The 27,907-nt window shown below is 43.2% G+C and overlaps 1 protein-coding gene across 2 annotated transcripts in view; it reads right to left on the bottom strand.

Moving 5' to 3' along the window:
- Positions 1–13,358: 13,358 nt before the first annotated feature.
- Positions 13,359–27,907, bottom strand: part of FAM189A2 (family with sequence similarity 189 member A2) — a 49,069-nt gene continuing 34,520 nt past the window's right edge. For both annotated transcript variants that reach the window (XM_019555232.1, XM_019555231.1), the window contains 4 exons: positions 27,134–27,212; positions 22,689–22,838; positions 19,806–20,095; positions 13,359–14,902 (listed from right to left, as the gene is read on the bottom strand). In XM_019555232.1, coding sequence (XP_019410777.1) covers positions 14,699–14,902; positions 19,806–20,095; positions 22,689–22,838; positions 27,134–27,212 — 723 coding nt within the window. In that variant the 3' untranslated portion in view covers positions 13,359–14,698. The remainder of the gene's footprint in view (positions 14,903–19,805; positions 20,096–22,688; positions 22,839–27,133; positions 27,213–27,907) is intronic.

The following is a 27,907-nucleotide window of genomic DNA, read 5'->3' as shown; positions in this document are numbered from 1 at the left end:
CTTGTGTGCTCTCCTGCTCCCTTTGATCCTCATTGGGATTACCTTCCTTTGGGCTTGGATGATCATCTCCTTAAGGAGCGACCACTCTCCTTGGACACCTGGCTCCCCTCCCCTCCGGGAGCTCAGTGCTTCCCCAACTATCCTCCTTAGCTCATTGAAGTCTGCCCCATAGGTTACTGACTCCTGTTTTACATCAACTGAGTACCGTGAGAGCTGGAAACGTTTACAAGTTACAAAACCATTTCTCTTTTACATGTTAAACAAGTATGGGCTTAGGATGTGAATTTGTGAATGGCCATCCTCAGCAAATATCCCGTTTTTCATTTGAGATACTATAAGTGCTGTAAACGTAAAGACTCCATTGTAACTTTATTGATGACTTTATTTATATTCACTTGACATTTATTCCTATAAGGTATCAAAGGAATTTTGTTGGCTGGAGAGCAGGCCATTGACAGAACTGTTCTGCGGGAACAATATCAATATTATGTGTACTAGCAAATGAGTAAAGCGATTATTATGGAATCATAGAGAAGTCAGGCTGGAAGGGACCTCGCAAGGTCATCTAGTCCAACCACCTGCCTGAGGTAGGATCACCCTTACTCAAACCATCCCACACAAATCCATCATCTAACCTTGATAGCAAACTTCCCTGGGGTTTAATCCAGGGATCACCAAACTCTGGGCCAACAGTGACTGGCTCCAATCTGCAAAATGCCCCTGAATCGTTGTCCTTACTCTTCTGGGGGAAGACAGTATTTCTGAAGAGACCAAAGAATCTAGCAGTCAATATTAAATGGTGCAAATATTTTCAATCTCTCCCTTGTCAATGAGAGAATGATCTCACGTCACACAGTCTTTTTGACTAAGTGTTCTGTTAAACTAAAGCTAGTCATGGGCAAGAACTATTTTATTAGGGACAAAACGTGGAGCCATTGGATTCATGCCTCTCTAAAATCACCACCATTTATAACCTGCATCAGTTCTATCCTGGACCTCATTGCTTGAGGTCTTCTAAAGGATTTGCAATGTCTGCAACTGTCTCTTGCTCATCAATTTTTCACCTTTGCATTCCCTTTTTGTGTGGGTTCTATTACAGCTGCATGCCATCTAAACTTCATTTTCACATAAAAGTCTCTTTTTAGACACTTTTATAGGTAATAAAATAGGGTTACGGTTAAGATTACATAGCATAATATAGGGGAAAATACCTTAAAGAGATAAACAACCCTCAAAAAAGTATTAGAAGCTCATAGTTTAAGATTAAATAGACATCTAGGCAGGTTAATGGATGGAAATGCAGACTTAGTGTCCCGTGATCCAGAACTCTCCCCTGCAATGAAACCATGTACTTGCTATAGGATTGATATGTAGTGGTGTTTTTATTGAGAAAACATTAATTGGATTTTTAAGACATGCTAAATTGTCTGCCCCTCAAAAAATAACATTTTAAAGAGAAATTCACAAAGAACGATTTTTTTTTAAATGGCTATAATTCTGCACTTATTCTCAATTGATCTTAAGCCACAAGCTGCTTTCCTGGCAGATAAGAGTGGAAGATACTAATAGGAGGGAAAAGGACCCACTGTAAAATGAATTCATTCAGGGGGTTGGACTAGATGACCTCCTGAGGGCCCTTCCAGCCCTCATTTTCTATGATAATTGTAACCCAACAGACTTAGTTGTAAATATTCTGAACCTTTGCTTGGTGCATGGAGAGTAACAGTGGTACAGGTGGGGGAACTTGCATTACATTTTTCATATGTGACAAAGAGCTTGAATATCTACCTAAAAGTAATGCAGCTCAGCCTTAGCTATGGTCCCTTCATAACACACTTCTTTCTAAAGAAGGCAAACAGGAATGCCCCTTCCTGCTGTGGGTAATCTCCCTGATTCTGGTGGTGTAAGTCAGGACTTTGCCAGCAGCTTTGCAGTAGATGCTTCTGTGGGCCAAATAAAATATAACTGTTAGTGTCTCCTTGGGTACCTGTCAAGCAGGGATGGATTGATAGGCCTTACTCTTGCTCCTAATGACACCACTAGAAAAACTTGGTGACCTAAGGCAGACAGCAACTAACCAGAAATCACCCAGGACCCATCAAAACGAGTGCATCAGTGTGATTCCTGCCAGAATGGCTTTTGTGCATTCCTGTGACATTGGGCCTGTAACCAGTGTCTATTTAAGTTATTCTATTTGTGCTTTTGCAGTGATCTATATTAAAAAACAAAAATAAACCTGTCCAATTCTTAACCTGTTTACACATTCCTCGTTCCCCTTCATTCCTCCCTAGGGATTGCACTCACTGCTTGCACCACTCCAGCCCATTTCTTTTCTATAAGAATCACTTATACTCTTTGTCTCCCCTCCTCTTGCTCCTCTTCTTGCTCTGTTTCCACCTTATCCTTCCTGCTCCAGATTCCCTCTCTCCTTCTTTGCTCTTCCCACAGTTTATCTTTCCCCTTTTTCTATCTTCCCCCGTGTCCTCTGCATGCTCTCCACCTCGGTCTTCCCCAAACCCTGCACATTTATTCTTCCCCTTCATATAGAGGGAAGTTAAGGACGTAACCTTTGCTTTCCTACCCATGGAAAGAAGCCCAGTTTAGGGGTGACCTTTTTTGCATTTATTGTACTACAGTGTAGGTGGAGTGGCCCAGGCAATAGGGAGCTTTTTGCCTCCTCTCTCTCTTTGGACTGAGAGAGTCTGGACAGGTGGAGGCCCTTTCCACTCGGGTATCCAAACTATATATCTCTCTGTGTAGATTTCATCATTAAAAATGTTGTACAGAAAGCAAAACTGCTTGTATTCTTAAAAGGGAAATGGATCTTACTAGTTTAAGGACCTTCCTTTTCTGGTTACAGCAAAGGTGTTCTGCATCTGCAATTGGACTGTAAAAAAACCTTGTGGGTAAGGGGATAGAGAGATTTTTCAGCGAGTCAGGGAGGAGTTTTATTAGTTTTTTAAACAAAGCAGGAGGAACTAGGACCTATGACTACACAATTTAAAAAAGGACAGTGTTGGGAAGTTTGGCTCTGTTTAACCAAATGAGGTTCAGCATGTGCAAGGTTTGCATAACCCTCTCCCTGGAAAAAGAAATATTCATCTTGCTCTTCTGAAGTTTATTTTATTCCCTCCATACCAAGCACCGCTCTGGCTATTTTCCTTACATGGGCTTAAACAAGACAAAGTTATCATGCACAAATCTAAGCTAATAAACACTGATCTCTTCATGCATTATTCTAGTCTGACAATTGACTGTGGGGCAGAATTGTAACTATTAAAACTAGGTGTTGGACAGCTTGTAGCTCTTGAAATCCAGGCATAGGCTAGAATTGCTGCAGAGGCAGTTGAATGAATAACAGTCACATTTGAAACCTCAAGGAGACACAAAAGCAATCCCATTCAACTCTTTATTCTCCCTGCCTGTAGCTCACCACCTTCTCATCTAAACATGCTTCATCAGCTGTATGATCTTCAATACATCTGTTCTTACATTTTCAGTACTCTCCATCTTTAGGTTTGCCTATAAATATTAGAACAACATGCTAAGGGGTGAGCTAGCCACAGTCTGGAGAGCTAATCACTGCTCCCCGGTACTCCGTTCATAAACAACGAGATGGTTCATTGGCTTGCCACTCTGCTGGATTTTAATATGCTCTGGGTTGTTCTGTATAAGCCATCTGTAGTTCTGCTTTTCTTTTTAAAAAAACCTGATTTTTTTTTCAAATAAAATTGAGAAAAAGGGGTCAAGTAATGAACTGGGAATAAACTACAACCTAATTAGTATGGCTGGTGCTAAAAAGCAGGTAAGGAGTCATTTGGGCAACCTGACTTTATAAACCAGCCAGTTTGGATGCTAATTAAGTGTGCCATTACCTAGGAGGATTAGGTAATGAGAATTAGCTGTTTCCTTTAAAAAGATTAGGGAGATTTCAGAAGTCTTCAAAAGATATTTTGGGGAAATAAATGGAAACAAAGGAAATAAATGTGGTACTGTTTATTTGTTTAGTTTTCTCCTTTGAGAGAAGGAAGGGAAAATAAAGGAGAGTCCTACCACTCCTTTTCCAATGAATTCAATCAATACAGTTATTGTGATGGGTCTTTTCTAGTGGGCTGAGCATTGCTCTGTGAAACAGGAGGGCTGATAGTCTAATTCCAGCCCAGCTGCTGACTCCCTCCATAACTCTGGGTGACATTTCTCTGCCTCCTTCTTCATTCAGTAAGTGGAAATGATACAGCCCTTCTGGGTGGAGCTGTGTTGCAAGGGCAACTTTTACTTAATCTATGTAAAGGATATTGAGTGTAAGGGTGAAGTTGTGCATTATGCTTAGACCATGCTAAATCTGTGCAATGTTAAGTAGTGTTAAACTTATAATGTGCTGTGAGCGGTTGCATGTTTCATAGTTTCTAGGGTTGGAAGGGACCTGAGCAGATCATCAAGTCCAACCCCCCGCCATGGCAGGAAAGAGTACTGGGGTCAAACGATCCCAGCAAGGTGTACATCCAGCCTCCTTTTAAAGACCCCCAGGGCAGGATCCAGTTGGATCTGGAATCAACGTCACTTGGAAGTTGGTTCCAGATCCTAGCTGCCCTCAAAGTGAAGTAGCGTCTCCTGATGTTTAGCCTGAATCTACCCTCTGCCAGCTTGTGACCATTATTTCTAGTCACTCCTGGTAGTGCTTGTGGAAACAGGGACTCCCCCAATGCCCGCTGGTCCCCTCTGACTAGTTTGTAGATGGCCACCAGATCCCCCTCAGCCTTCTCTTGTGGAGGCTGAACAGGTTCAGGTCCCGTAGCCTCTCCTCATATGGCCTGCCCTGCTGCCCCTCCTATCATGCGAGTGGCCCTCCTCTGGACCCTCTCCATGTTGTCCACATCCCTCTTGAAGTGCATGTTCATTTTGGCATCAATAATGACTCCCAAGATAATTTTCGGCCTCTGCACTGATGAGAAGGGAGTTCCCCAGCCTGTAGGTATGCTGCTGGTTCTTCCTCCCCAGGTACATCGCCTTGCACTTGTCAGTGTTGAAACCCATCCTGTTCTCATCCGCCCACCCTTGTAACCTGTCTAGGTCTGATTGTAGCCTGTTTCTTCCTTCTAGTGTGCCCACATCCCCCCACATCTTAGTGTCATCAGCAAATTTGAACAGGGTGCTTTTTACCCCCTCATCCAAGTCGGTGATGAAGATGTTGAACAGCGTGGGCCTGAGGACTGAGCCCTGAGGGATCCCACTGCCCACATCCCTCCAGGTCAAAAATGACTGTCCACTACCACTCTCTGGGTGCAGCCCTCCAGCCAGTTAGTGATCCATTTGACTGTGTAGGTGTCGGCACCACAGTCCCCCAGTTTTTTAATGAGAATGGGGTGACAGTGTCAAAGGCCTTCCTGAAGTCCAGAAAGACTACAACCACCACGACACCTGCGTCCAAGTCTTTTGTGCAGGGGAGATCATGCTCTGGGGCAATCAGCATGGGTTCATCAAAGGTAAATCCTGCCTGACCAACAGGATGGCCTTTTATGACCAAGTAACTAAATCCTTGGATGATGGTGTTGCCATGGACATAGTCTTTCTAGACTTTAAGAAGGCCTTTGACACTGTCTCTCACCCCATCCTCATCAATAAATTAAGTGACTGTGACACTGATGCCTACACAGTTTGATGGGTAAAAAATTGGCTGATGGGGCGCACCCAGAGAGTAGTGGTAGACAGTTTGTACTCAATCTGGTGAAATGTGAGCAGTGGGGGGTCCCCCAGGGATCAGTCCTCAGGCCCGCACTGTTTAACATCTTCATCAGCGACTTGGACAAGGGGGTTGAAAGCAAGGTGTACAAGTTTGCTGATGACGCTAAGATGTGGGGCGAGGTGGACACACTTCAAGGGAGAGAGAGGCTGCAACTAAATTTAGACAGCCTATGAGAATAGGATGGGGTTCAACGAAGATAAATGCAGGGTGCTGCACCTTGGGAGAAAGAATCCACAGCATACATACAGGCTGCGGAGTTCCCCTCTTGAAAGCACAGAGGCGGAACGGGATCTTGGAGTCATTATCGACTCCAAGATGAACATGAGATGCCAATGCCAGACCACAGCCAGCAAGGCCAGCCATACCTTGTCATGCACCCAAAGATGCATCTCAAACCAGTCCAGAGAGGTGATACTCCCCTCTATGTGACTTTGGTCAGGCTGCAGTTGGAGTACTGCGTCCAGGGCTGGGTGCCGCACTTCAAGAAGGATGTGGCCAGCCTGAAGAGGGTTCAGAGGAGGGTCACCCGCTTGGTGAGAGGGCAGCAGGACAGGCCCTATGAGGAGAGACTGAGGGACCTGAACCTGTTCAGCCTCAGCCAGAGGAGGCTGAGGGGGGACCTAGTGGCTGCCGACAAACTCGTCAGGGGAGATCAACAGCAAATAGGTAGAGCCCTTCTCTCCCAGCACCACCTGGGCTGACGAGGAACAATGGTAATAAGCTGATGGAGAATAGGTTTAGGTTAGAGATCAGAAGGCAATTTTTTGCCGTTAGGGTGGACAAAATCTGGAACCAACTTCCCAGGGAAGTGGTCCTCGCCCCTACCTTGGACAAATTCAAGAGGAGGTTGGATGATCACCTGTCTGGGATCTTGTGAACCCAGCATTCACTCGTGCCTGTGGCAGGGGGTCAGGCTAGATGATCTGTTCAGGTCCCTCCTGACCCTAGCTACTATGAAACGGTGAACTATGTGACCTGGTCGTAGAAGGCCACCAGGTTGGTCTGACAGGACCTGCCTCTAATGAACCCGTGTTGGTTGCCCCTCAGCATAATCTCCCCTACTGGCCCCTTGCAGACATGCACAAGGATAATTCTCTCAAAAAGCTTATCCAGGACCAAGGTAAGACTGACTGAGCTATAGTTTCCTGGGTCCTCCTTCCTCCTGTTTTTGAAAATGGGAACCACATTGGCCCTTTTCAAGTCCTCTGGCACAACAGAGCACCACAAGCGCTCGTAAAGCTGTGCCAGGGGTCCTGCAATGACCTCTGCTATTTTCCTCAGCACTCTGGGGTGGAGATCGTCAGAACCAGCTGATTTAAATACATCCAGTCCCTCCAGACGTTCCCTGACTAGATCCTCACTGACCCTAGGCCTGGGTGTGCCTCCCCTAGGGCTTACGGGGGTCCCAGTGGAGGGGGGGTGACCCAGTCCCTGCTCAGAAAAATGGATGTTATGGGTTAATATCATTTCTTGCCTGCACAGCTCTGACTTGCCACTAGAGGGGCTGGTAAGCAGGGCCATGACTAAGGGCCAGGGTGCTTGGGCTCTATCCCTGCTGGGGAGGAGTGCATCCTGGGATGCTGGTGGACTACAGACTGCTTGTTTTATCACAGTGGAGCACACTGAAGTTACCCTTATGCAAGCTAGGCAGCACAGGCTAGAGTTAACCCTTGCCTGAAGTGGCATAGCTTTGAGACTCTCAGCACAACTTAACAAGCTTTGCTTAACAAACTTATGTTTGAAGTGCCCTTATAACTTCACTCTGACAAATGTACAAGAGCTCAGAATGGTAGCTGTGGTCCATCTAGACAGAATACCTGGTGGCTTGGGTTGTTCTGCAGGAAAAGCAGTATAACCAAACCTGGAAAGACTGGCCAAGCTCTGAATAGTAATGGTCACCCATGGAAGTCCTGTTGCCGCTTTGTTTAAAGGAGATACCAGCAAAACTGGTTGATGGAAAGGGTCTAAACCTAAACCAACTTTCAGGCAGAGTTGGAGCTTATACTTCACAGGAGGTTAACTCCTCTCTTTATTACTGGCCTGTATTGCCCCTACCTGCACAAGGTGTCCCTGATCTTTCATTCAGCTACCTCAGTGCCACCATCATAGCATAATAAAAAAACATCTTGGGTAGAATCCTCTTCTACTTTACACAGCTGTAAAACTGCTTTTTGAGTGTGTGACTGCCTTTGTTGGCACTTTTCCAGTCTACGGTGTGGACGCACACAGCTCCCACGCACTGGCTGGGCTGATAAATGACTCAAAATGCAAAAACCTTGGCTTAAGTCCCAACGTTCTGGCCAGAGAAAAACTCTCCATGTTCTAACCACAATAGCTGAGCAATTAGGGCACTTGGCCAACTGGAGTCAGAGGGGGCATTAAATGTGTGTGTGTTGCTCTGACTTCCTAGAACAGTGCTTGAACCACCAGACCACAGATTCAATATAATCCAGTCTTCCTTTTAAAGCTGAGCCATTGCACCCTGTATTTATTGGGTAAGTGGGCTCAGATCAACCATAGCCCTATGCGTGCCTGGCAGGGGAAATACCGTGATCATCACAGTGGCTTCCTAGTCACACCCAGGGAAGACCACTCTGCTGGCATAGGATAGTACCCACATAGGTAATGCATAGTTAACCTTGGCATTATGCCCACTTTATGGAAAGGGGAGACTCCTCCCTAGCTTGCTCCTGGGGCTTTAGGGCTAAGGGTAAGCAAAACTCGGGGGCATCTGAACCCCAAGCCTCCGGGCCTGGGCCTGCAAGTAGGATGCCTGGCAATGCCTTTGGGACCATCTGAAACCCCAGATGGGGGTGGAGGATGTTTACTGGTAGTAGGGCCACTTATGGCTCTGGACTGACTCATGGATTTAGAAGTTGTTTTGGCTAATTTGTCCTGGACTACGGAAAGTTAAATAAAGAACCGCCCCCCACCACCACCTGAAATGGAGAGTAGTGAGAATGTTTCTGCCCCTTTGGGAGTAAAGGTCCAGATCAGAACTACTGACCCACTTTCTTCTGACTAGGAAACCACCACATGGGTGTGCAAAGTGAAATAACATTCTGTCTGTTGTATATAACTAACTGTTTGGGACCATTTTTGGCCCAGGTAGACATGGTGATGAGTGTAACACCTAGGATTGCAACAGACACTTAAGAATAAATGAGCTGAAGCTTAGTAAGGGTCAAATAGGTTTAGGTCTGAATTGTGCGCATGAACTCATTACAAATAAATGCACACACTTGTTAATGGAGCTGTCAGGATAAAAGCCCTTTTGCCTACAGTTCCTGCCATCTGGACTAGCCATCCTGGTGTTCTGCTTGTCAACTTATCAGCTCATTGCAGTTGATTGCATTTCCCACCTTATTTTTTTAACTCTGTAACCATCCTAGTCCCTCGATTGAGCGTTCAGGATTCAGACCTGACTCTCCAGCCTTCAGTGGATTCTGGATCAGATGCTTTACAGCATTGTACAAAAACAACACCCACACAGGCAAAATGGCATCTCTGAATATGGTTCAAATAATATGGCTATTTTTTTTGTATTGTCGAACAGCTGCTACTGCTGCACTGTTGTTCTCAGCATGTCTGTCAGAGCATGACTGACTAGTTCAATAGTTCATGTTATTAGCTGAGTCGGTTCCTTAGTGAGTCGCCATTTAACTTGATTGATGGGTTTCATAAGTAAGTATGTACGTTTCACCTGCCCTGAAGTAATTACCCTGCCAGGTAGAAATAAATTGATGTGGTAAGCAAATAATTTGGTGAAAGCTGATTTTTCTTTCTCTTAGCTGATGACCCAGGCACCCATGCTATTTTCTAAATTACTTTTAAAGTGCATTGCCACTACATCTGCTGACTTTTTGGTGACACAGTGGAGTTCTCACTCCTGTTGTTTCTGCTGGACCAACAGGACAGAGGGGCTGATCAGGCTTTTATTCCTTGTGTCAGCCACCAGGAGATATTTTGAGCATTGATTTCCAATCAGGTCCATCTGGGCAACACACTGCAAGCAACAGGGTTGCACAGCTGTCACTGAAGTCTAAATGTGTCCTGCATTACTCTCAAGACTCATGCTGAAAATGAAGAGCCCTTAGGTCAATGCTGGCAGTCCAAAACAGCAGCTAGTTGGTCAGAAAAACTTTCTTTCTCCCTCTGTATGCATAGGATCTACTGCAAGGCAACTTTTGTTTCCATGATTCAGTTCAGAGGGGAGGGCAGAGGATGGGGCAATATCTACATTACCCAACTCCAGGATAAGAGTTATTACTGCAAAGGATTCCTACAGGTAGCTCTAATATAGGGCATAACTACCCTCTCTCATTCCTTCCCAGCTTTTTCAATCCCCAAGTTTGGGATGTTCTGGGATAGTCATAGAAGGAGAATGTTAAGGCTATTTCCTTTTCCCCAGCTAAACAGCTATCCCTCATCCATACGCCTTGAAGTGGGAGAGGAGGACTGATGACCCAGGTCTGAAGAGAGTGAGCACTCAGCAGTCATCTTCAAATCCACTGAGACACCCAGGGTAAGATCATGCTGAGCCAGTCTTGCATGCAATCCAGGTGGGGACAGCAGCCAGTAGCAAAGCACTGGGCACATGAGTCCTACAGAGGGCATGTTACTGCAAGGGCAGCCAAGAGGCAGGAGGGGTGGGAAAGGATTACACTGGACTGCTCTGCAAAAAACCCTGGTCTCCCAAAAGGCACATCTACTCTGCCACCTGTGACATGAGTACAACCTGTGCAGGTGTATCTGTGCTAGCTTTATCCTTGCTGTTAAGATACATGGACTTCACCATTGGCTATGAATCCTGTTAGATGCTAAATTCTCCCCATGCACTGCACAAGGAGCCTCAGCACCTAACTTAGGTACTTGGGCCCTGTCAGGTAAAACCTATGATCCTAATTCTCTTTCATGATTTAGTCTTGGGTGCTGAGCCTGAGGCTATAGATTCCAGTAGACAGTGTGTACTTGGAAGTTAGGTGTCAGATTGGTGAGCATTTTAAGATGCAAGTTTAGCACCTCCCCCCTTTATAACCAACGGCAATGGTTATGAGTTAATTTATCAATGAGACCAGAGACTTATCAACAAGGCAAGTATTAGCTGAGGACAAATCTGTTCTACTCCAACCACAGAACCCAAAGCTTCTCATGCTGTCCTTGTCACATTTTCTGCAGAAGACACTGAGAATCAGGGTACCTGCCAATCCCAGTCCTGTATGTGAAGGGAGATGGAGGGGCACTGGATCCCAAGCCAGATCACTAAAAAAGCATAGGCATGTCAGCAAAGTCAGGGAGCCAGGACCATTCACCTGTTTGATTTTTAACTTTTACCTTTTGCAAAATGACAAAACAATTTGTTTGCATCGGAATCTGAACACATTTCTGAGGAACTCAAAAAGACTCTCCTTACAGGCATGGTGGGGAAGGTACATTCTCACTCCTACACATATTGTAGTCCTTAGCTTGTACAGCACATTAATGTTGGGGGTCTTATCATCTGCAGGCAGAGACGCAACTTCACCCTTGGAGTAAACATGTACAAACATTGATACTTCTGGCCCCAAGTAAGCAAATGCCATAAAGCCTCTTTCTGGTATAGTACTAGAAAATTGGTGACTAAACACTTCCCTTTTTGAAACAAGAATGCCTATCTTCATGAAATGATAAAAGTCAGCTATAAGCAGCAATCTCAAAACTGCCATAAGGAGTCTGACTTGTCATCAACTATTTATGTCCAGGATCTACTTACTTAGAACATCAGGCCCTCTGGTTAAATACAAATAACCCCTTTTCAGTGCAAAACCTGTTAAGTGCCTCATTTTCCCAGAGAGAGACCCAGTTCTACAGATGTCTCTCTGGAGGATAAATTGGTTGTAAAAGAAAATAAGTGGAAATGGAAGAGCTTTTGAGTGATTCTCATATTTCTTTACAATTTTTGCTATCACAAGTGGATCTTGCAATTGCTGCATTTGATGGTCTTTGCCATAAAGTGTTACTCTGATGCCCATTTTCTGCTCCATGGACTAACTCTGAAGAAATGGGGGAGGGTTGTTGTGTGTAGCCAGGCCAGCATCCTCCTGTTGGTCTGCCTTACACCATGATCACAGACACTGGGTGTATCTACATGAGGCATTCACTGTGCAGTAGACTACTAAGCTGCACATTAGACACCTCACCATCTACACATGCACCCCTATCAGGCTGGAGTAAACTAACTCACTCTGCAGCATGGGATAGTATTTGTAAATCCAAGTATTACCCTGCTGTGGAGTAAAAAATGCAGCAGCACATGTGTAGACACTGCCCTGGAAGGTACTTCAGTACAGGGTTGCATGCTGACTAGCCCCGTGATGAAGTACCTTTGCACCCCAGCCAGCCCCTCTACAGCATGCTGAGCCAGGGTACACAGTCCCGGGCTGGCAGGCTGACTATCCAGGTCCCCTGCCAGCTGGGGCTGCTCCAACCTAGTTCAATGTGCTGCAGTCCTGGTTGTATATTCAAAGGCCAATAAACTCTACAGTTTATTGCTCTGGCATTTATTGCTTCCAGGCGTATGTTCAAATAGTGCGCCTGGCAGCAATAAACTCCGGAGTTTATTGCTTCACATTAATTACACATGTAGACATGCCTACTGTGGGGTTTCAGTTGCTGATTACAGCCACAGCTCCTATGCAGAGAAAATCGCTCTCATTCCAGTCATGCAGACATGTCTTACCCTTAGATCTAGCTCAGCTGCACAGGACTTAGTTATGGGTTCCCTGCACAGGTACTTCTACATGTTTCCTTATTCCTTCAGTAATGTGGAGGCAAGATTTTGCTTAAAGCTACTGCACAGGCCAGAAAAGTTACAAAAAACTAAACCTTTCTCTCACGGTTTGTCATATGATCTGCTTTATATTTTCTCTGCCCTTAATAGTTGCCCATACTTGTGTCAGACTCCATTTATATGGGGGGGGGGGTGTTTGGTAGGAGTGGTGGGGACAGATTTGGGGGTTTTTACTCTCAATTCCTTTCAGGTTCTCCATCCTGTCAGCTGGCAGGACAGGACAAATCTGTTTAAAAGAATCAGTTTAAAAAAATATTCCATTCAAAATGATTCAATGGTCTTACTCCTAAAAAGTAATTTGTTCTGGTAGTCATGAATTACCTTCAGCAGTCAGGTAGAGCACTTAAGTCCTTGTATATCTCCACTAAATACAGAGGCAAAAGGGTGATGTTAATCATTTTACCAATGAACAATCAGCCTGGGGGAATGTTAAAAGTGACTGATTAACAACCTAACAACTGCGACTTTGGATAGATGGTAGACAACCCTGTCCAAGGTGTTCTTAATGGATTGGCATGGCAGCTGCTGGGCAAAGCTATTTCTCCTCCAAATAAATAATTATATCTTCCACAAATCAACACAAAGGCTGCTGTTTTTCTGTGTAATAACAACTATTAGAGATGCATAAGCTAATCCTGGGATGAATGCCAGAGGGGCAGGGGCCTGGTAGCACACAGCTCATTGCCGCAATGGGCCTGAGCCCTCTTGGACCTGAGGCTTCTCCCTCAGGATCCCCATCAACATGAAGAAACCACACAAACAAAGTGAATACACGGAGTCCAGGTGTACAAATTAAACCTTTTATTACTTAAGTCCGCTTCTCATTTTTCAAACACCAATAAACTGAACTAATGTGTTCTCCTCCTAAACAGACTTAATTAAAACTTACAGTTTAAAGCTTTTTTTGTTGTTTTTTCCCTAGGAAAAGTGGTTTAATAATTACCCTAAGTGAAGCTTTATCATTACAGTAACAGCGGGAATTTTTAATCAGCCTGCTTAAATGACAACTCATATCTTGCTGAGATGCAAGAGGCTGTAAGCTGCTACAAATGGCCTTGATAGTACAAACTATGAGCCTGATCGAAAGCCCTTGGAAGTTAATGGAAAGACGCCTTCTGACTTTAATGAGCTTTGGTTTAAGCCCATACATCCTTGCCAAATACAGAAGCAGGTCTGAAACCTGCTCCTGGTTACCAGCAGTACCTGAGAAACTAGTCTCCATCTAGGAGTTATTTGAGGAATTTAGTGTTTTCTGTTCAAGAATTAGTTGCAAAGAGACTCTTATGAACCTGTATGTTGTTCAGAATGACTAAATAACTATTTGATGCCAGTTTACCACAGCCCAGGCATAGCTCACAAACTATTCACTGGGACTTGGAGTGTTTGCTGTTCCTAATTAGCTGTTTGGGCTGTGTAATTGAGGGCACCAAAACAACATGCTGTCATTTCAGCTCCCTGACTCCCAAGCCCAAAAAGAGGTTTTCCAAAGGTGGTGGCACAAGCACTTTCACCAGGAGGATGCCTATGAAAACATACTGTTCTGGACAAATATGAATAGGCTGGAGCAAATCCATCAGGCTATGTTCATGGCTGGGGTAAATCACCCCAGCTCTGCTACAACCAAGGGATTGATGCCAATTTTAACAAGCTGAACAGCTGTCTCATTTACTTCAATGTTTTTATTTCAGATTTATACAAAAAGGAGAGCATAATTTGGCCAACACTCTTCAGTAGGACAAGAAACAAATGAATGTATGTACAGTGACCTCACCTCAAAGGATAGAAATCAAGCATAGAAGCATTGTACTGTACAACGTGGTTTAGTCATAATATTGCAATCCCAAGAAGCCATAAACTATAATGATCCTGGAGTATACTAACCACACCTGAATATCCTTGTTTTAAAGCCAGCGAGGAACCAGAACAACAAGAGGTTCTGTTGAATTAATTTTCTCAAAGAGTCTCCAGTCAACGGTTCCAAAAACAACATTAGGAGACTATTGGGGGAGTGGGGGGGAGGAAGTAATGGTGACTTTCTCATCACCCTGCCTTTCAGAGATGGTTTTCCTGCGCTGTGCCTTTGTCTGATGGAGGAACTCTGAGAGAAGAATTAGAAACACACCAAATCAAAGGACAGTTTCCCGTACAACTCCAATGAGACTGTGAGGTCGCTCCTGCTCTATTCTTTGGCTTCTCCTTTCTGATACTTGGTTTTCTGCTGTAGTGAAAGTGCTCAGATCTCCACAGCTTTCCAGGTGTAGTAGTCCTGGGTGTCTTCTAAATGGCAGTGTGTGTGCTCTTGATGTAGATGGACAAACAGGAGTCATAATCTTTACAGAAAAGAAAAAATAATCATCAAATGACGTGAGTTACAGCAATGCAGGACAAGCCCCCAAGCGCGTGGTTCAAGCAATGATGACTAAAAGAAATAAAATTGTGTTAATGACTGAGGGAAAAAATTAAAAAATCAGCAATGTGGGAAAGCTTGTAGATATATTATATATATTCTGGATAGAAATGCTCATTTAATATGAGATTCATTAACTGAACATTTTGATTTTACCATGGGGTTTTGGTCCCTATTAGTTCAGATAATTGACTCTCTACTGTACATTAAAATGAAATTACCTCTGACCCAACTTCTACCAGAGTGGGAAGAAACAATCTGTAGGTTTGCCTCGTATTTCTCAGATGATTATGCACCAAGCTGTTTGACAGTCCATTAACCTATATCATAACAACGCAGCAGGCAATAATGGTATTAACCATAAGCAGAATTAGTGATGAGGTTAGGGGTATAAGAACAGGTCCTTCCACCTTGTCACTATGTAGTTAATATTTCCCCACAGGATTTGTGCATTTTCACACCTCATATCCCCAACTTTTCTTTACATAGGTAGTAACTCTGGTATTAACTCACCCCAAACCAAGGCAAGTAAAGTTAACTTTCTGATAGAGTTAAAACAGTTGGTATGTCCTCTTCCTCCTTATTTCTATCCTTTTTTTCATACAAAAATTATCACTCTCTGCCTAGTATGCTCTGAACCAGCTCTAAGGAGCATAGTGTTACCTGGAAGACTCATTCTTATGTACATAATAAAGTCCAGAGTCCACTGCAAGGGAGAAGCAGAAGTGAGGACAGGACAATGCTGAACACTGGAGAACAGGGGTGAGAAGCATTCTGGGATGATGCTGGCAGCCTTTTTCAATCAGGGTCCAGGGCTGGTACCCTGCTCACCCCACCCGAGTTACGCTACTATTGTCACATATAAATTACAGTGGGAAACCAGTGAATCTCTCAGTTCCTCTAAAACTAAAAAACAAAGCCAAGCTTCTCGGGTGAAAACCCAATCAAACCAACAGCACAAAAGAGTTGCATAAAACCTGTGTGAACCAAAATCATTATGTTCCCTACAGATTTAATGAAGAATAACTTGTGCTATATTCTGAGCCACCTACCAAATGTTCCGTGTCTCAAAGGTATCCATGATCTTTGAGAAGAAGATCTATGGCATATGTAAATTTTATATCATATAATGAGAGAAGAAATTTCTGGATACTCATCCTGTTAACGCAACATCTGTTGTACACCTGATAACATCTGTTGTCCACTGTCTATTTTTCCCATAGACCACTGGACTTTATAGTTTATTCAAGATTTCCAGAATAAATAAGAAAAACAAAAGTCACCTCTGGTAGAGTTCATGCCACTAACCTCTAACTGCTGCTGAATCCTACAATTTACCTACACATTAGTCTTCATGAGATTAAAGGATGGAAGGGAAGACAAGCCAACAAGACAGTCTTGAGACAGAAATCTAGAAGTCTGGAGATGAGGTTCTATACCTATCTTTGCCACAAATATCTGTTTTTTCACCTGTTGTGAACTGTATCTGTAAACAGCTTGCCAGTCCTGCCTTTTGAAACTGAAATGGACTAGTTATGAAGCATGCAAGAATTCAGTGCACTGGTAATTTGTGTGTGCAAGAGAGAAAGCAGCCCCAGAAAAGACAAAAAGAAAGGCAGTATGTCAGCTTCTCCATCTTATTTCTTACAGACTGTCTCAAGGATATGCAGCACTTGGTGACCAGGAGGATAGTTAGCTTTCTACGCCATTAACCAGCAAAGGTATTTATTGTTTCCTGACAGCAGTGGTAGTCTGAGAATGTTTTACACACACACACACGCACGCACGCACGCACGCACGCACGCACGCACAGACACCCCCCATGAAAGGGAATATAACTAACTGGTGCAGAAGAGGTGCAGAATAAACCACTTAGGGAATCTTCCTTTTGAAGTGAAATCACTGTACCTTGCATTTAATAGTCATTTGATAAAAATTAATGGGAACTAGTGGGGAAGTTTCTGCCTCACTAGGGGAAAGGTTTAAGCTAAAACCTATGGCCCTTGCTTCCTAAGCCACACACATTCTAGGTTGCTTTCTGTCTCCTGGGCTACAAATAGGTATCACATCTGTCCTGAGAAAAATTATTTTTTCCCCAAACAAAGTGAGATTGTTCAGATGTCCATGTCTGTTGCCCCACAACCAACCCAATGTGCGTGTCTATGCCAGTCCCAGGATTTGTTCTGTTCTTGGGCAAATGCAGGCACAATTTATCTTGGGACAAATGCAGTCTCAATTCCTAGCTCCCTCTTATGGCTATCAAGGGGTCCAGCTTCAGAAGTAGGGATCCCTATAGACAAAGGGACTGGATAATGCCTAATCTCTTAGATTATGACAGTGCCTAAACCTTTCTAGAGTCAAAGCACCTCTTGGAAAATGCTAGCTCTTAGCTTTCACTCATTTTTTTACTACAGAAAAGTAATACAGCCATTCTTCTTTGGCAACAAACTCAGAAAGATCACAGCAGGTCAGAAGGTTTTTGATACTGTGTTTCAAATCTCTATGTTTACATTGTGACACTTGTGCAAGTGCTTACACATCTAACAGTACTAGTATTACACAGGATCCTTTCAAAGATCTCATGGCACCTCAGGGGGAGTATCCTGGGCCTAACCGAGTGGTTAGAGCAGTATTCTGGGAAACAGGTCCAAACCACCTGTGAGTGAGGGTTTCCTAGACCCTAGATCTCCTTCCTGGGCAAGTACCCTAATGACTCAGCTGCTGGGGCTAAAACATGGGATGGCCCCTTGTCCTCTCTGCCCCTTTACTCCCCACTTGTCATGAGTTTTGTCTAGCTACAATTTAGTGACTTACCTGCAGGAACTATGTGCATATATGTGGCAGTGTGCATCAACCTATTAAGCATCTGCAGTATACAAGCATACACTTATGTGTCTACACTGCATAGGTCATAGAGGGTTGGGGTGGATCCAGAGAGGGTGCAGTCACACCCACCTTTCAGTGCACACTATGGGAGCACCAACTGGGGGCTTTTTGAGTCCCTGAAGCAGGTAAAAATCCACTCCTCTCAGCACCCTCTGTGCTCAATGGCATCTCCCTCCTGCTCTCTGCCTTCTAGTGTTGCTGGCCAGCTGGGGGAACTGGACTGAGCTAGGGACAGTGGTTGCAGCAGGTAGATTCCCTGTCCAATACCCTCAGGTGTTCCCCACCAACCCAGGACTAGATGCAGAGAGGGAGAACCCATCTGCCAGCACTGCTGTCCCCAGCTGAGCCTACCTCCTTGTGCTGCCACTCCCTGCAGCCCTGGCTGCAGTAGGGCGGGAGTGACCAGGACAGCAGCAGCAGGGGGTGGGTCTCCCCTTCTTGTGCCCAGAAGCATAAGTTGAAAGGGTGAAGAAGGGAGGAGGGCAAAGCTGAGAAGAGGAGTACACCCCACTGGAAATCCTGTACCTGCATATGTAGAGAGTAATAGAACTGCAAACTGTGCCAAAAATGCCACTTACAGCTGGAAAACTGTCATTTATGTGCACAAAGGGTAACAGAATTCTGCCCTCTGGATCTAATGTAGATTTATCAGTGTCTGATCTGATTTACAACCGATTTATAAAATACAAAGAAAAGTAAAAGTGATCAAGCCTGAAATGGCACTAATGTGCTAAGAAAGTGTATAAGAAAGTTCAAACTAGGAACAACTGACTAATGAAACCAACAGGTTTCATAATAAGGTATAAAACATTAAGTTAACTGAGATATTTTAGTCCTGGGTTATTAGATGATGCCAGCAATTAAGATTTTTATATCTCTTTCATAACCCTAGCACCTCTAGATACTTAACACACTATCAGCCTTTATATTTCATATGTGCATTTATCTTTGCTGTGGGGTAAACATTTGAATAAATTTTATTGAGGTTTTTTGTTTTGTTGTATAATCTTGATTAGTTTATAGGAAACGGTGACCATTTATTACATTAAGGCCCCTTCTTCATGTTACAGGTAACTAATCAATCAGCTATAAAGTTAGACTTCGAAAATTTGTACTAACTTGACATCTGGCTGCTACCGAGCTTTAATTTGTACATGTAGCAGGGTCTTCTCTGCAACTGGGAGCCTTGTCAAAGCCACAGGGGTGCACCATTCCCACTGTGAAACCCCCAAGACCTGGGGGACCCAGGCAACAGCAATGTCCCAGGCCCAGGGGTTACACACACGTCCAAGCTTGGAAGATTGTGCATGGGGGGCCCCCATGGCTGGAATCTCAACCAAGGGGTTACCAGCTGCAGGAGTTTGATTCTTGCCAGCGCAGGAAGAGCCCAGAATCAAACTCTCCCTGCACTGGCAATAAGGCATGACTGGATCTGATGCCACAATCACACCTTCTGGCATGCACATGTGGCATGGCAGGAAGCACAATTATGTGGCTCACACATTAAATCCCATTGTGCCTTTACCTGCATGTATAGAGAGGGCCTAATTATAATAATATACTCAAGTCTCCTTATGGTACATAGTTCTCTTAAAACTTGATTTTGCTTTCCATTTTGGAATGAAGAGATTAGTCACTGTTTTGATATAATTCTATACAGGCAAAGTGTTCTCAATATTGGGACAAAATACATTGAACTGTTTCTCTCCCCCACTTGCCAAACAAAGCTTCCCTCTGCATTTTTCAACTCTATTTTAGAGCCACAGTACATGGCTGCTTGTACTCTCCTAGAATAAAGCTGACATACCAGCAAACCTTCAAATACCGAGTGCTGCTATCCAAAAAGTAAAACTATGAAGTGAGCAAATTCCTTTTACTCTAGAGAAACTATTTAACAAAGTGAAGTAATATCGAGGTCTTCACCAGCACAATCAAACTACCTGCTCAAGGAAATTGGCACTGGTGATGACTTCCTCCATGTGCTCTTCATCTGACTTTAAAACGGATTTGATATTTTCCACCAATTCATGTATATCAGGGGTCATACTGCAGGAGGACTGCTCTAGGAACCTTGCCACGAGAAGTTTAGTGTCTATATATGACTTATAGTCTATCAAGGACCGTGGTCTTGCTCTCAAAGCTCTTGCTCTCAAACTCTTCCGCAAAATGACAGTAGCCAGTTCTGGTTTTAACTCTGTTTGAGTTGCAGCTTCACAGCTTAACACTGGACCTGAAGAAAAAAAGATGAAACGAGATAAAAGAAACACATTTTCTCTATTGGGACTGTTGAAAAACAAGTGTTAGAATAATATCAGCACAGACGTCCTGCACAAAGTAACCAAGTGAAAATTATTGCCCAATGATTCCACTTTTCCAACAAGCCTCAATCCCTTTTAATTAATATTTGTGCTTTGGATGAACATTTTTCCCTGTAGAGAATGCATATGAGAGAGAGAGACAGAGAGACCATGGGCGCATCTACATGTTGCCATACAGCAATGTTGCTGCTTCCAAAAGGAAGTATTAAAGCATGGCATAGTAACTGCCTGTACTATGCAGTGTGCGCAGCACATGGTTAGATTTTGCCACTATGTTGCCAGAGTGGAATGCTAAAACGGGGGACTGCACCACTCCAGCAAAGTAGCTGCCAATTACGTGATCACTATGTCGCTATAGCATGCCACACAGAGACAATGCACATCGCCACAGCAATGTAGGACGACATGTAGATGCACCCTGTGTGTTGGGAAGTAAAAGAAATGAATCCTGTGGCCTGCAATCAAGCAACCACAATCATGGCTACACTGTAGCCCTCCCAAGCCGGTACACCAGTCAATAGTCACCTCCTCAAGGGTGGATGTCTTCTGTCCCTTCCCAGTTTGTCAGCGGTGTGGGAAGAACTGTTCCAAACCAGCTCAACATGCTGCAGCCCCAGGCTAACGTGTAAATACAGCACCTGAGAGCAATAAACTCCAGCACAAACTGTGCTAGAGTTTATTCATCTGTGTTAATTTCATGTGTACATGCGCCCAGTGTGTTTTCCAGACAGGGCTAATATGATCTTGATAATATTAGTTCTATGCTTAAACTCTCTACCAAATGCAAGTCACTGGAAAGACAAATTTAAGCTATTGAACCCTCTGCACTAAAGCCCTTCACAGAATGCTGAGGGCTTGTACAAGCACTTTTAAATGAAAGGAATTTCACCCATTTGCAAACAAGTTTCCCAGGAAGACACACACCTCTGATTTTTCCTCACCCCTGCTGCTTTCTGCTACCACTGTCATATACAGCAGCTGTTGATTTTGATAAATGTATGGCAAAGAGTCAAGCTGAAGCTGTGCAGAGTCTGACAGACAAGCTAATGAGAGGTGAACTGAATACATAGCTCCTCCCATACCACTATTATTTCTGTGTATTCCTTCAGGTTATGATGTATTATTCCTGTTCTAATGCTTTCTTTGCTTCCTTCTATAGCTTACAGATATCAATGCTCAGAATGATTTGTGGTGTACTATTCAGAAACTTTTTCTTCTTAAAACCAATGCAAAGAATGACAGTACTGACTGTATGTATATTAAGAAAACTCTTCAACATGACCCTAGGAGAACTAAACAGAGAAAAAAAAATCAATTCCATGGCACATTGGCTAAATACAATTTGTTTTGTTTTGTTTTTAACATAAAAGCTCCAATGTGGGCATTATGCCAGGGATAACAGTAATTCCAGGAGGAGTTCCAGTACTTCTTATCAAGGGAGATCAAACTAAATGGGTTTGACTTCCATAGTTACAGCAGCTGAATTCTAGCCTTGCAGCAGCTGGGTATTTCACTTTCAGGTCCAAGGCTACACTGAGGAGAACTAATCTCAATTACAAATAGAACCAATGCCATCAGAAACCCAAGGTGCCTGAAAGCTGCTGACTGATGGCTTCTATCTATAGCACAGGGCACCCTTCCCTTCCACCGTCACCCAACCTGCTATTAATAGGTGATTGATTCATGTAATTTAACCACTGCTTCCAAAGCAAACTCTAGAAGCTACTGAGGTGGAAGAGAAGAAAAGAGGTTATGGAAAAATGGGCGCAGGAGGAATATTAGGACTAAAAGATAATCAGGCAAACGTATGCTAAGTATAAAACAGTGATAGGCGTCTTAGTCAAAATAGTCAGAAATTGTAATTATTTTATTATTCTAGGAAACAGTCCATTATTAAAACCTACAAATAAGGAATTTAATATACATCAGCACCTACTAATGAGATCTCAGTGAGCCTGCTCTAGCTAGTAGTAATTTGAGGACTGTAAAAGGAAAGTTATAATTTGCAACATAGTCTTGTAGTAATTGTTCCTAGAAAACAGTTTTGCTTTTATTGACTGGCCAGTGCAAACACAGATGTTGTTTGTAGAAGATATTTCAATTCTGAGGTGTGGAAAAAAAAGAGCACAGGGTAGCAGCTCACAAGATACTTGGCTGAAACAACAGAGAAGAAAGATAGGCTCTTCAGATGCTGATGCCATTGAAATGAAACATAAATGTATTGACGAAAACACAAGATCTTTCCTTCTCAACTTTTTGTTAGCAGCTGGTAGTAAAAAAAGTTGCTGAAATAACTGTTGAATGTAGTAGTCAGTCAAACCAATTCTAATACATGACTTCGAAATGGTATGTATATGTATTTGTTTTTAACATATATGCTAGCATCCCTGGAGTCTTCCCAGACACTACATGTGACACTTTAACATTTTTGCCAGACAAACATTTCTAAAAGCCATAGAACGTAAGTACAGTCAGTGCTGGTATAAAATAAGAAAATGAAATCACCCCTAGGTGGCAAGCCATGGAGCACAGGGTCACTTTTTGATCTCTTTCGCAGAGGACTAAAGACTCTCTTGCATGCTTCTTTAGGCTCTGGTCTTGGATCTGAAGGTGGAAGGCTCTCTCTACTGGAAGAGCTGGGAATATCCTCATGTACTGAATAATTGAAAATAGTAAAGATAAAAGAAAACAAGTCAGAATAAGCTAGGTATGCAATAGCATACAGCAAACAGGTTGTAGTTGCCAGTTAGGGGCTATATTTCTTATTACCATTGGTTTCTTTGAGAAATGCATGAATAAAAACAAATCTATATAATTCTGAAAAATCTTTGCAGAAGCTTTGATAAAAATACCTGTGGATGACCCATTTGCAATGGGCACAGTGGAACCATGTGCCAGAGTCATATTAAATACAAAGTTAGTCCTGGACAGGCTACATTCAGTGACATTTTGAGACACCAAGGTTAAAAACTCACAAAAAACAATATTCAGCAGAAGTCCCACATTTCAACAACTGAAGATGACAACCTTTGTCACACCACTGTGGTAAATAGGAGAACCTGATAATTATAAGCAAACCATTTGCACACCAGTGTGTGGCATTTTAAAATCCAATGTCATACTCTTAGCTAAAACACAGAGAACTCAGACAAATACTTAGGTTGGTTCATTTTTTCGTTCTAAGTAACCAAACCCCCAACAGCCTGCTGCATGGAAGTATATGCTACTAATTATACAGAACATATGATTGTGACAGCAAGAAGTACAACATATTATGTTGCAGAGAATTTGACAGAGGTTGAAGCTGGATTTTTTTTTCAGTGGTAATTTCACAATGACAGCAACTGGTACCTCACATGGAAACAAAAATGTTCTTGTTTATGTGGGAGCAAAGAGCAGTGTTAATGTAAATCATCACTTTTTCAGAACCTAAAAAAAGTAGTTCATGACTAGTCTGGCTAGTAGAAAAACAGCAGTGACTGAAATTACCAAGAACAAATATAACTTTAAAAGATGTTAGCTAGTAACCTCCTCCACTAACCCTTAGCCCTCCACCCCCAGAATTTAAGTAGCATCTTGTCTGCTACTTCAGTTCAGCCTAAGAATCCAGATAAACAGGACATGATGAGAAGGACCACAAGGCAGCTATCAACCTAGAATGTCAAAATGTGGGACCCAAGCCCAAAACCTGGAGTTAATAATACCAATGACCTATAGTAGACAAGGAAGTAGGAAATGAAGCAGGAAATGGAGCAGAGTACAGAACCATGTCCATCATGACTGTACCTGGGCTGAAGCCAATACAGTTCCACCAACATTTGAGTACACCAGTCCAGTCCTACAGTCTGCAATAGTGTTGATGCTCTGGGTGATTTTCTACTAACAAAGCTAGAGTTGACGTATCTTCTTGCATATAATGTGCCCCAGCACATAATATGCCCCTTGATTTTGAAAGGTTAAATGAAGGCTTCCAGAGTGATGGATGCATAGAACAGGGACAGAGGCTAACCTTCAATTGATTCACTCTCCTTTTCCTGCTTAGGCTATTTAATAGGTGGATACCAGGAGCAGCTAGCAGACAGCAAAGCTGTCCTAAGAAAGGTTAATGTGATAAGTGGAACTTCAAGACCATTAACAAGGAAACAAGGTCATTAACACCTGTGGAGTGGAAAAATCAATTGACTCTCTCAGCTGTCTGAATAATAATATTACAGCTGCTACACTGTGGGTGTCTACACGTTATCCTACAGCAACTTTGTTACTATGCCATGCCTTAGTACTTCCAGCCTTTTGGAAGTACTAGAGGACTGTGCAGTAACCACCTGTACTGCGCTGTGTATGCAGCACATGGTTAGTTTAAGCCGTTACTTTGCTGTAGCGGCACACTAGAATGGGGGAGAGTGCTGCTACATTGAAGTAGCTGCTGGCACATGTAGACTCATGTGATCACTACATCACTGTAGCACCTCATTTGGCAATGTACCATGTTGCCATGGAAACATAGGATGACGTGTAGAGGTGACCAGTAGAGAGGAAATAAAAGCAGAATGATTCAACTTGTGGACTTAATACACTCAGCCCCACTTTGGGGCCGGGGGAGGGGGGAGAATGAGGTGGGGACAGATGTGTGTGGTATGCAAAAAAAGAGAGTAATTTGGTCTTATGACCTTATGATAAATAGCTGTACAAAACCTTTCATCAGTCCAAATGTTGATATAAACAGATTGCAGCAGCTAAAAGCTGGATGATGTTAGAGGTACGTTTTCTTCTAGGAATTGTGCTATACATGAGAATGTAGGGAAAGTGCCCAGTACTATTAGCTAACAATAAGGGGCTGGAGCCTGCTTCCACTGCAAGCAATGGGTAACCCTGGGATACTCGGATGACAGCAGCCTTGGGTTCTGTGGGACAATACATCTTAGCTGGCACTGGGAATCTTGCTGCATGCTCTTGCTGTCACCTGCTGTGGGAAGGTAGGTGGGGCTCCCCATCCTATCTTCTCTCCATAGTTCTTGCTGAAGGATCACAGACTTGCTGGTGACTACCCTGAACTGAGAAATCCCCATCACTCTGACCTTTTCCTTGCCAGGAAACCCCAATGGAAGCAAACACTGTGAACCAGCCAGACCTATATGGATTTTTCTGCCTCTGTCAACGCACATGAAATCATTTCACCACAAGTGCCCAACCAAGCTAGCAAATTTCCTTGTACAACAATGTGGGAAGGAAAGGTTCACAATATCCTTTTAACTCAACTGCTTTAGAAACCCTGGCACTTGCATGTAGAAGTTGCATGTTTCTTTAACATGGCACTTGTAATACTAAGCTCACATTCATTCTGAAGTTTAAATGGTTCTTTGCAAATCATTGCAGTGACCAAGCAACACATTTGATAATGCAGGGTTACAAACTGGATTTTAAAAAGAAACAACAAATTGATTACAGCTTCTTTTTGGGAGATTTTCCAGGACTAATACAGGTTAAACTGTCATGTAATATATCCAAATTGCTTCATATATAGCTTTCCTGCAATCTTTTTTCATCACTTGGATTGCTCGTTATGCAACCAAATCTAGAGGCCTTTTCTCAGTTTGTACCCGGACAAAATGCCCAGGAGAAACAACAGCAGCTTGCTTGTGTAAAGACTCCAATATTAACCTCATGTGTTCACTACCATTCTTTTCCATTTATCTCTGGTCGTCTCACTGTAGGCCAGCATGACCTTAGATGAAACAAAGTTATTATTTTCAGAGGTTTCAGGTAGACTGATAGATTATGAGGAAGTCTGAGAAAAATAATTAGCCCAATGAAGTATGGTTTCGTGGGAGTCAACATTTTTTTCATCACTTCCAAGGAACGTTTCCTACATAGCCTCTATCATTTTGAACAGTTAGCTTGCTTTTTCCATCGAACTTTCACATTTGCAAACCAGGTGAGGTTTCACTTTTTGCTGCAGATTTAATCTCTCTCAAAACTTCTACTGTTTCCTTAACCCCACTGTTCCAGTTTAGCTTTTTAAACAAGTAAAACATGTATTTTGCTTGGAGAACAAACAGAACCTATTGATCAGGGTTTTCTACTGCTTTCAGCACCTCTAACTGGCTACAAATTCATATGATCTAGGAGCCCTTTTGCATAATCCTTGCTACCACGTCTTGGGACCAATTTGCAACACAGGTCCATCTAATTGCAGAAAAGAGACCTGTGTTACAGCCAGGGCCGTCCCTAACGTACGGTGTATCAGGGTGACTGCCCTGGGCCCTGCGCTTTAGTGGGCCCAGCGGGGCTGGGCAGAACGGCTGTGGCTCCTCCCATAGAACTCACCTGATGCTGGCAGCTCTGCCCTGCAAATGGCGTGCCTGGGAGCAAAAACTCAGGAAGAATAAGCTCCAGAGTTCATTCATGTGCACTAATTCCATGTGTAGAGACAGCCACTATGATGTGCATAATAGTGGCAGGTTAAAGAAAAATTACTTAATGATGAATGACTGTTGGAAAGGAGCACAGCTTAGTTGAACTGTTAATATACACCAGAATAAACCATGATTAATGATGATTAGGAAACTAAGGTTGAAACCAACTTACAGCCAACTGCAACCAGGGTTTTCTAAAGCCATTATAAATAGAGCTTTTCCTGGCCCATAGTTATAGTCAAGCCATCTTCTGCACCAATTGAGGCAGATCCCTTGCTGATACTGGATTTAGGTAAAGGGAATAATGATATTGTGCTCTGGTGAGCTATATACCATAGCAATATTTAAACACTATAGAGACTTCCCATGATGCAAATTAGGGCACCTCAGGCACTTCCTTGCTACAGTGCTCTGTCACTCCATTGCTGAGTCTAGCAATGACTAAATGGTGATAAATGCTCTCACTGTTAAACTAGTTTTGTTCAAGTCTTTGGTTTGGATCATTTTGATTTCTTAGAAAAGCTCTTCTTTGGTTACCTTGAGAGGTCTGTGTATCATTCAGTTCTGGAGGAACAGCAACAGCTTCAGACCCATCAGGGATTTGGAATGCACCTTCCTGCCATACAAGATTAGCAGTAGTAAGAATCACTGATAATAATGGTAATTTTCCTTTGAAAGCTTCCCTTAGCACTTTACAAACACTTACATTCAGGAATTGTAGACTCTACCTCTAAGGTGAAACATAGCAGCTTTTAACAATGTGTAGCAATCCTTTATAAAACAACCATGTATGTACTGTTAAATTTCTACAAATAGCATCAATTGTTGAGTTCAGCCAGCAATATTATACTGACCGTTTGAGGAGCAGGTTGCACTCTCTGAGGAACATACTTGTGGGAAAGGGCTTAGGAAAACTGAAACTACACTTTGTAAAGCTCTCTTGAAACACTATCCTATGTGAGAAGTTATGAGGAAACAGTGACGCTGTGTTATCTGATGTGCTAAACCCACGTATCTTCAGGGAAAAGAATCCCCATTCCCATTGTGGAACTGTCCCCCCTCCTCACTGCTCACAAATCCCCTTCCACACACAATAAGTAGGAACCTGCAATAGGACTGACATTCCTGTCAGCATATTTGCCCCTTTCCAGCTAGCATCAATTGTTTCTGCTGTACTTTGTAAAGGGTAGTCTAGGACTCCTGGGTCTGCTGTTGCTTACTATAGCCACATCCAGATGACCACGGCCATGCGGCATGTGGTACCACAAACAGGTCTGCAGTGTCACATACCACACATTTAGATGTTCTCCA

This window comes from Crocodylus porosus, unplaced genomic scaffold, assembly GCF_001723895.1.
Source record: "Crocodylus porosus isolate Cpor-Errol unplaced genomic scaffold, CroPor_comp1, whole genome shotgun sequence".
NCBI classification, from domain to species: Eukaryota; Metazoa; Chordata; order Crocodylia; family Crocodylidae; genus Crocodylus; species Crocodylus porosus.
This window is presented reverse-complemented; position numbering and strand designations above follow the sequence as displayed.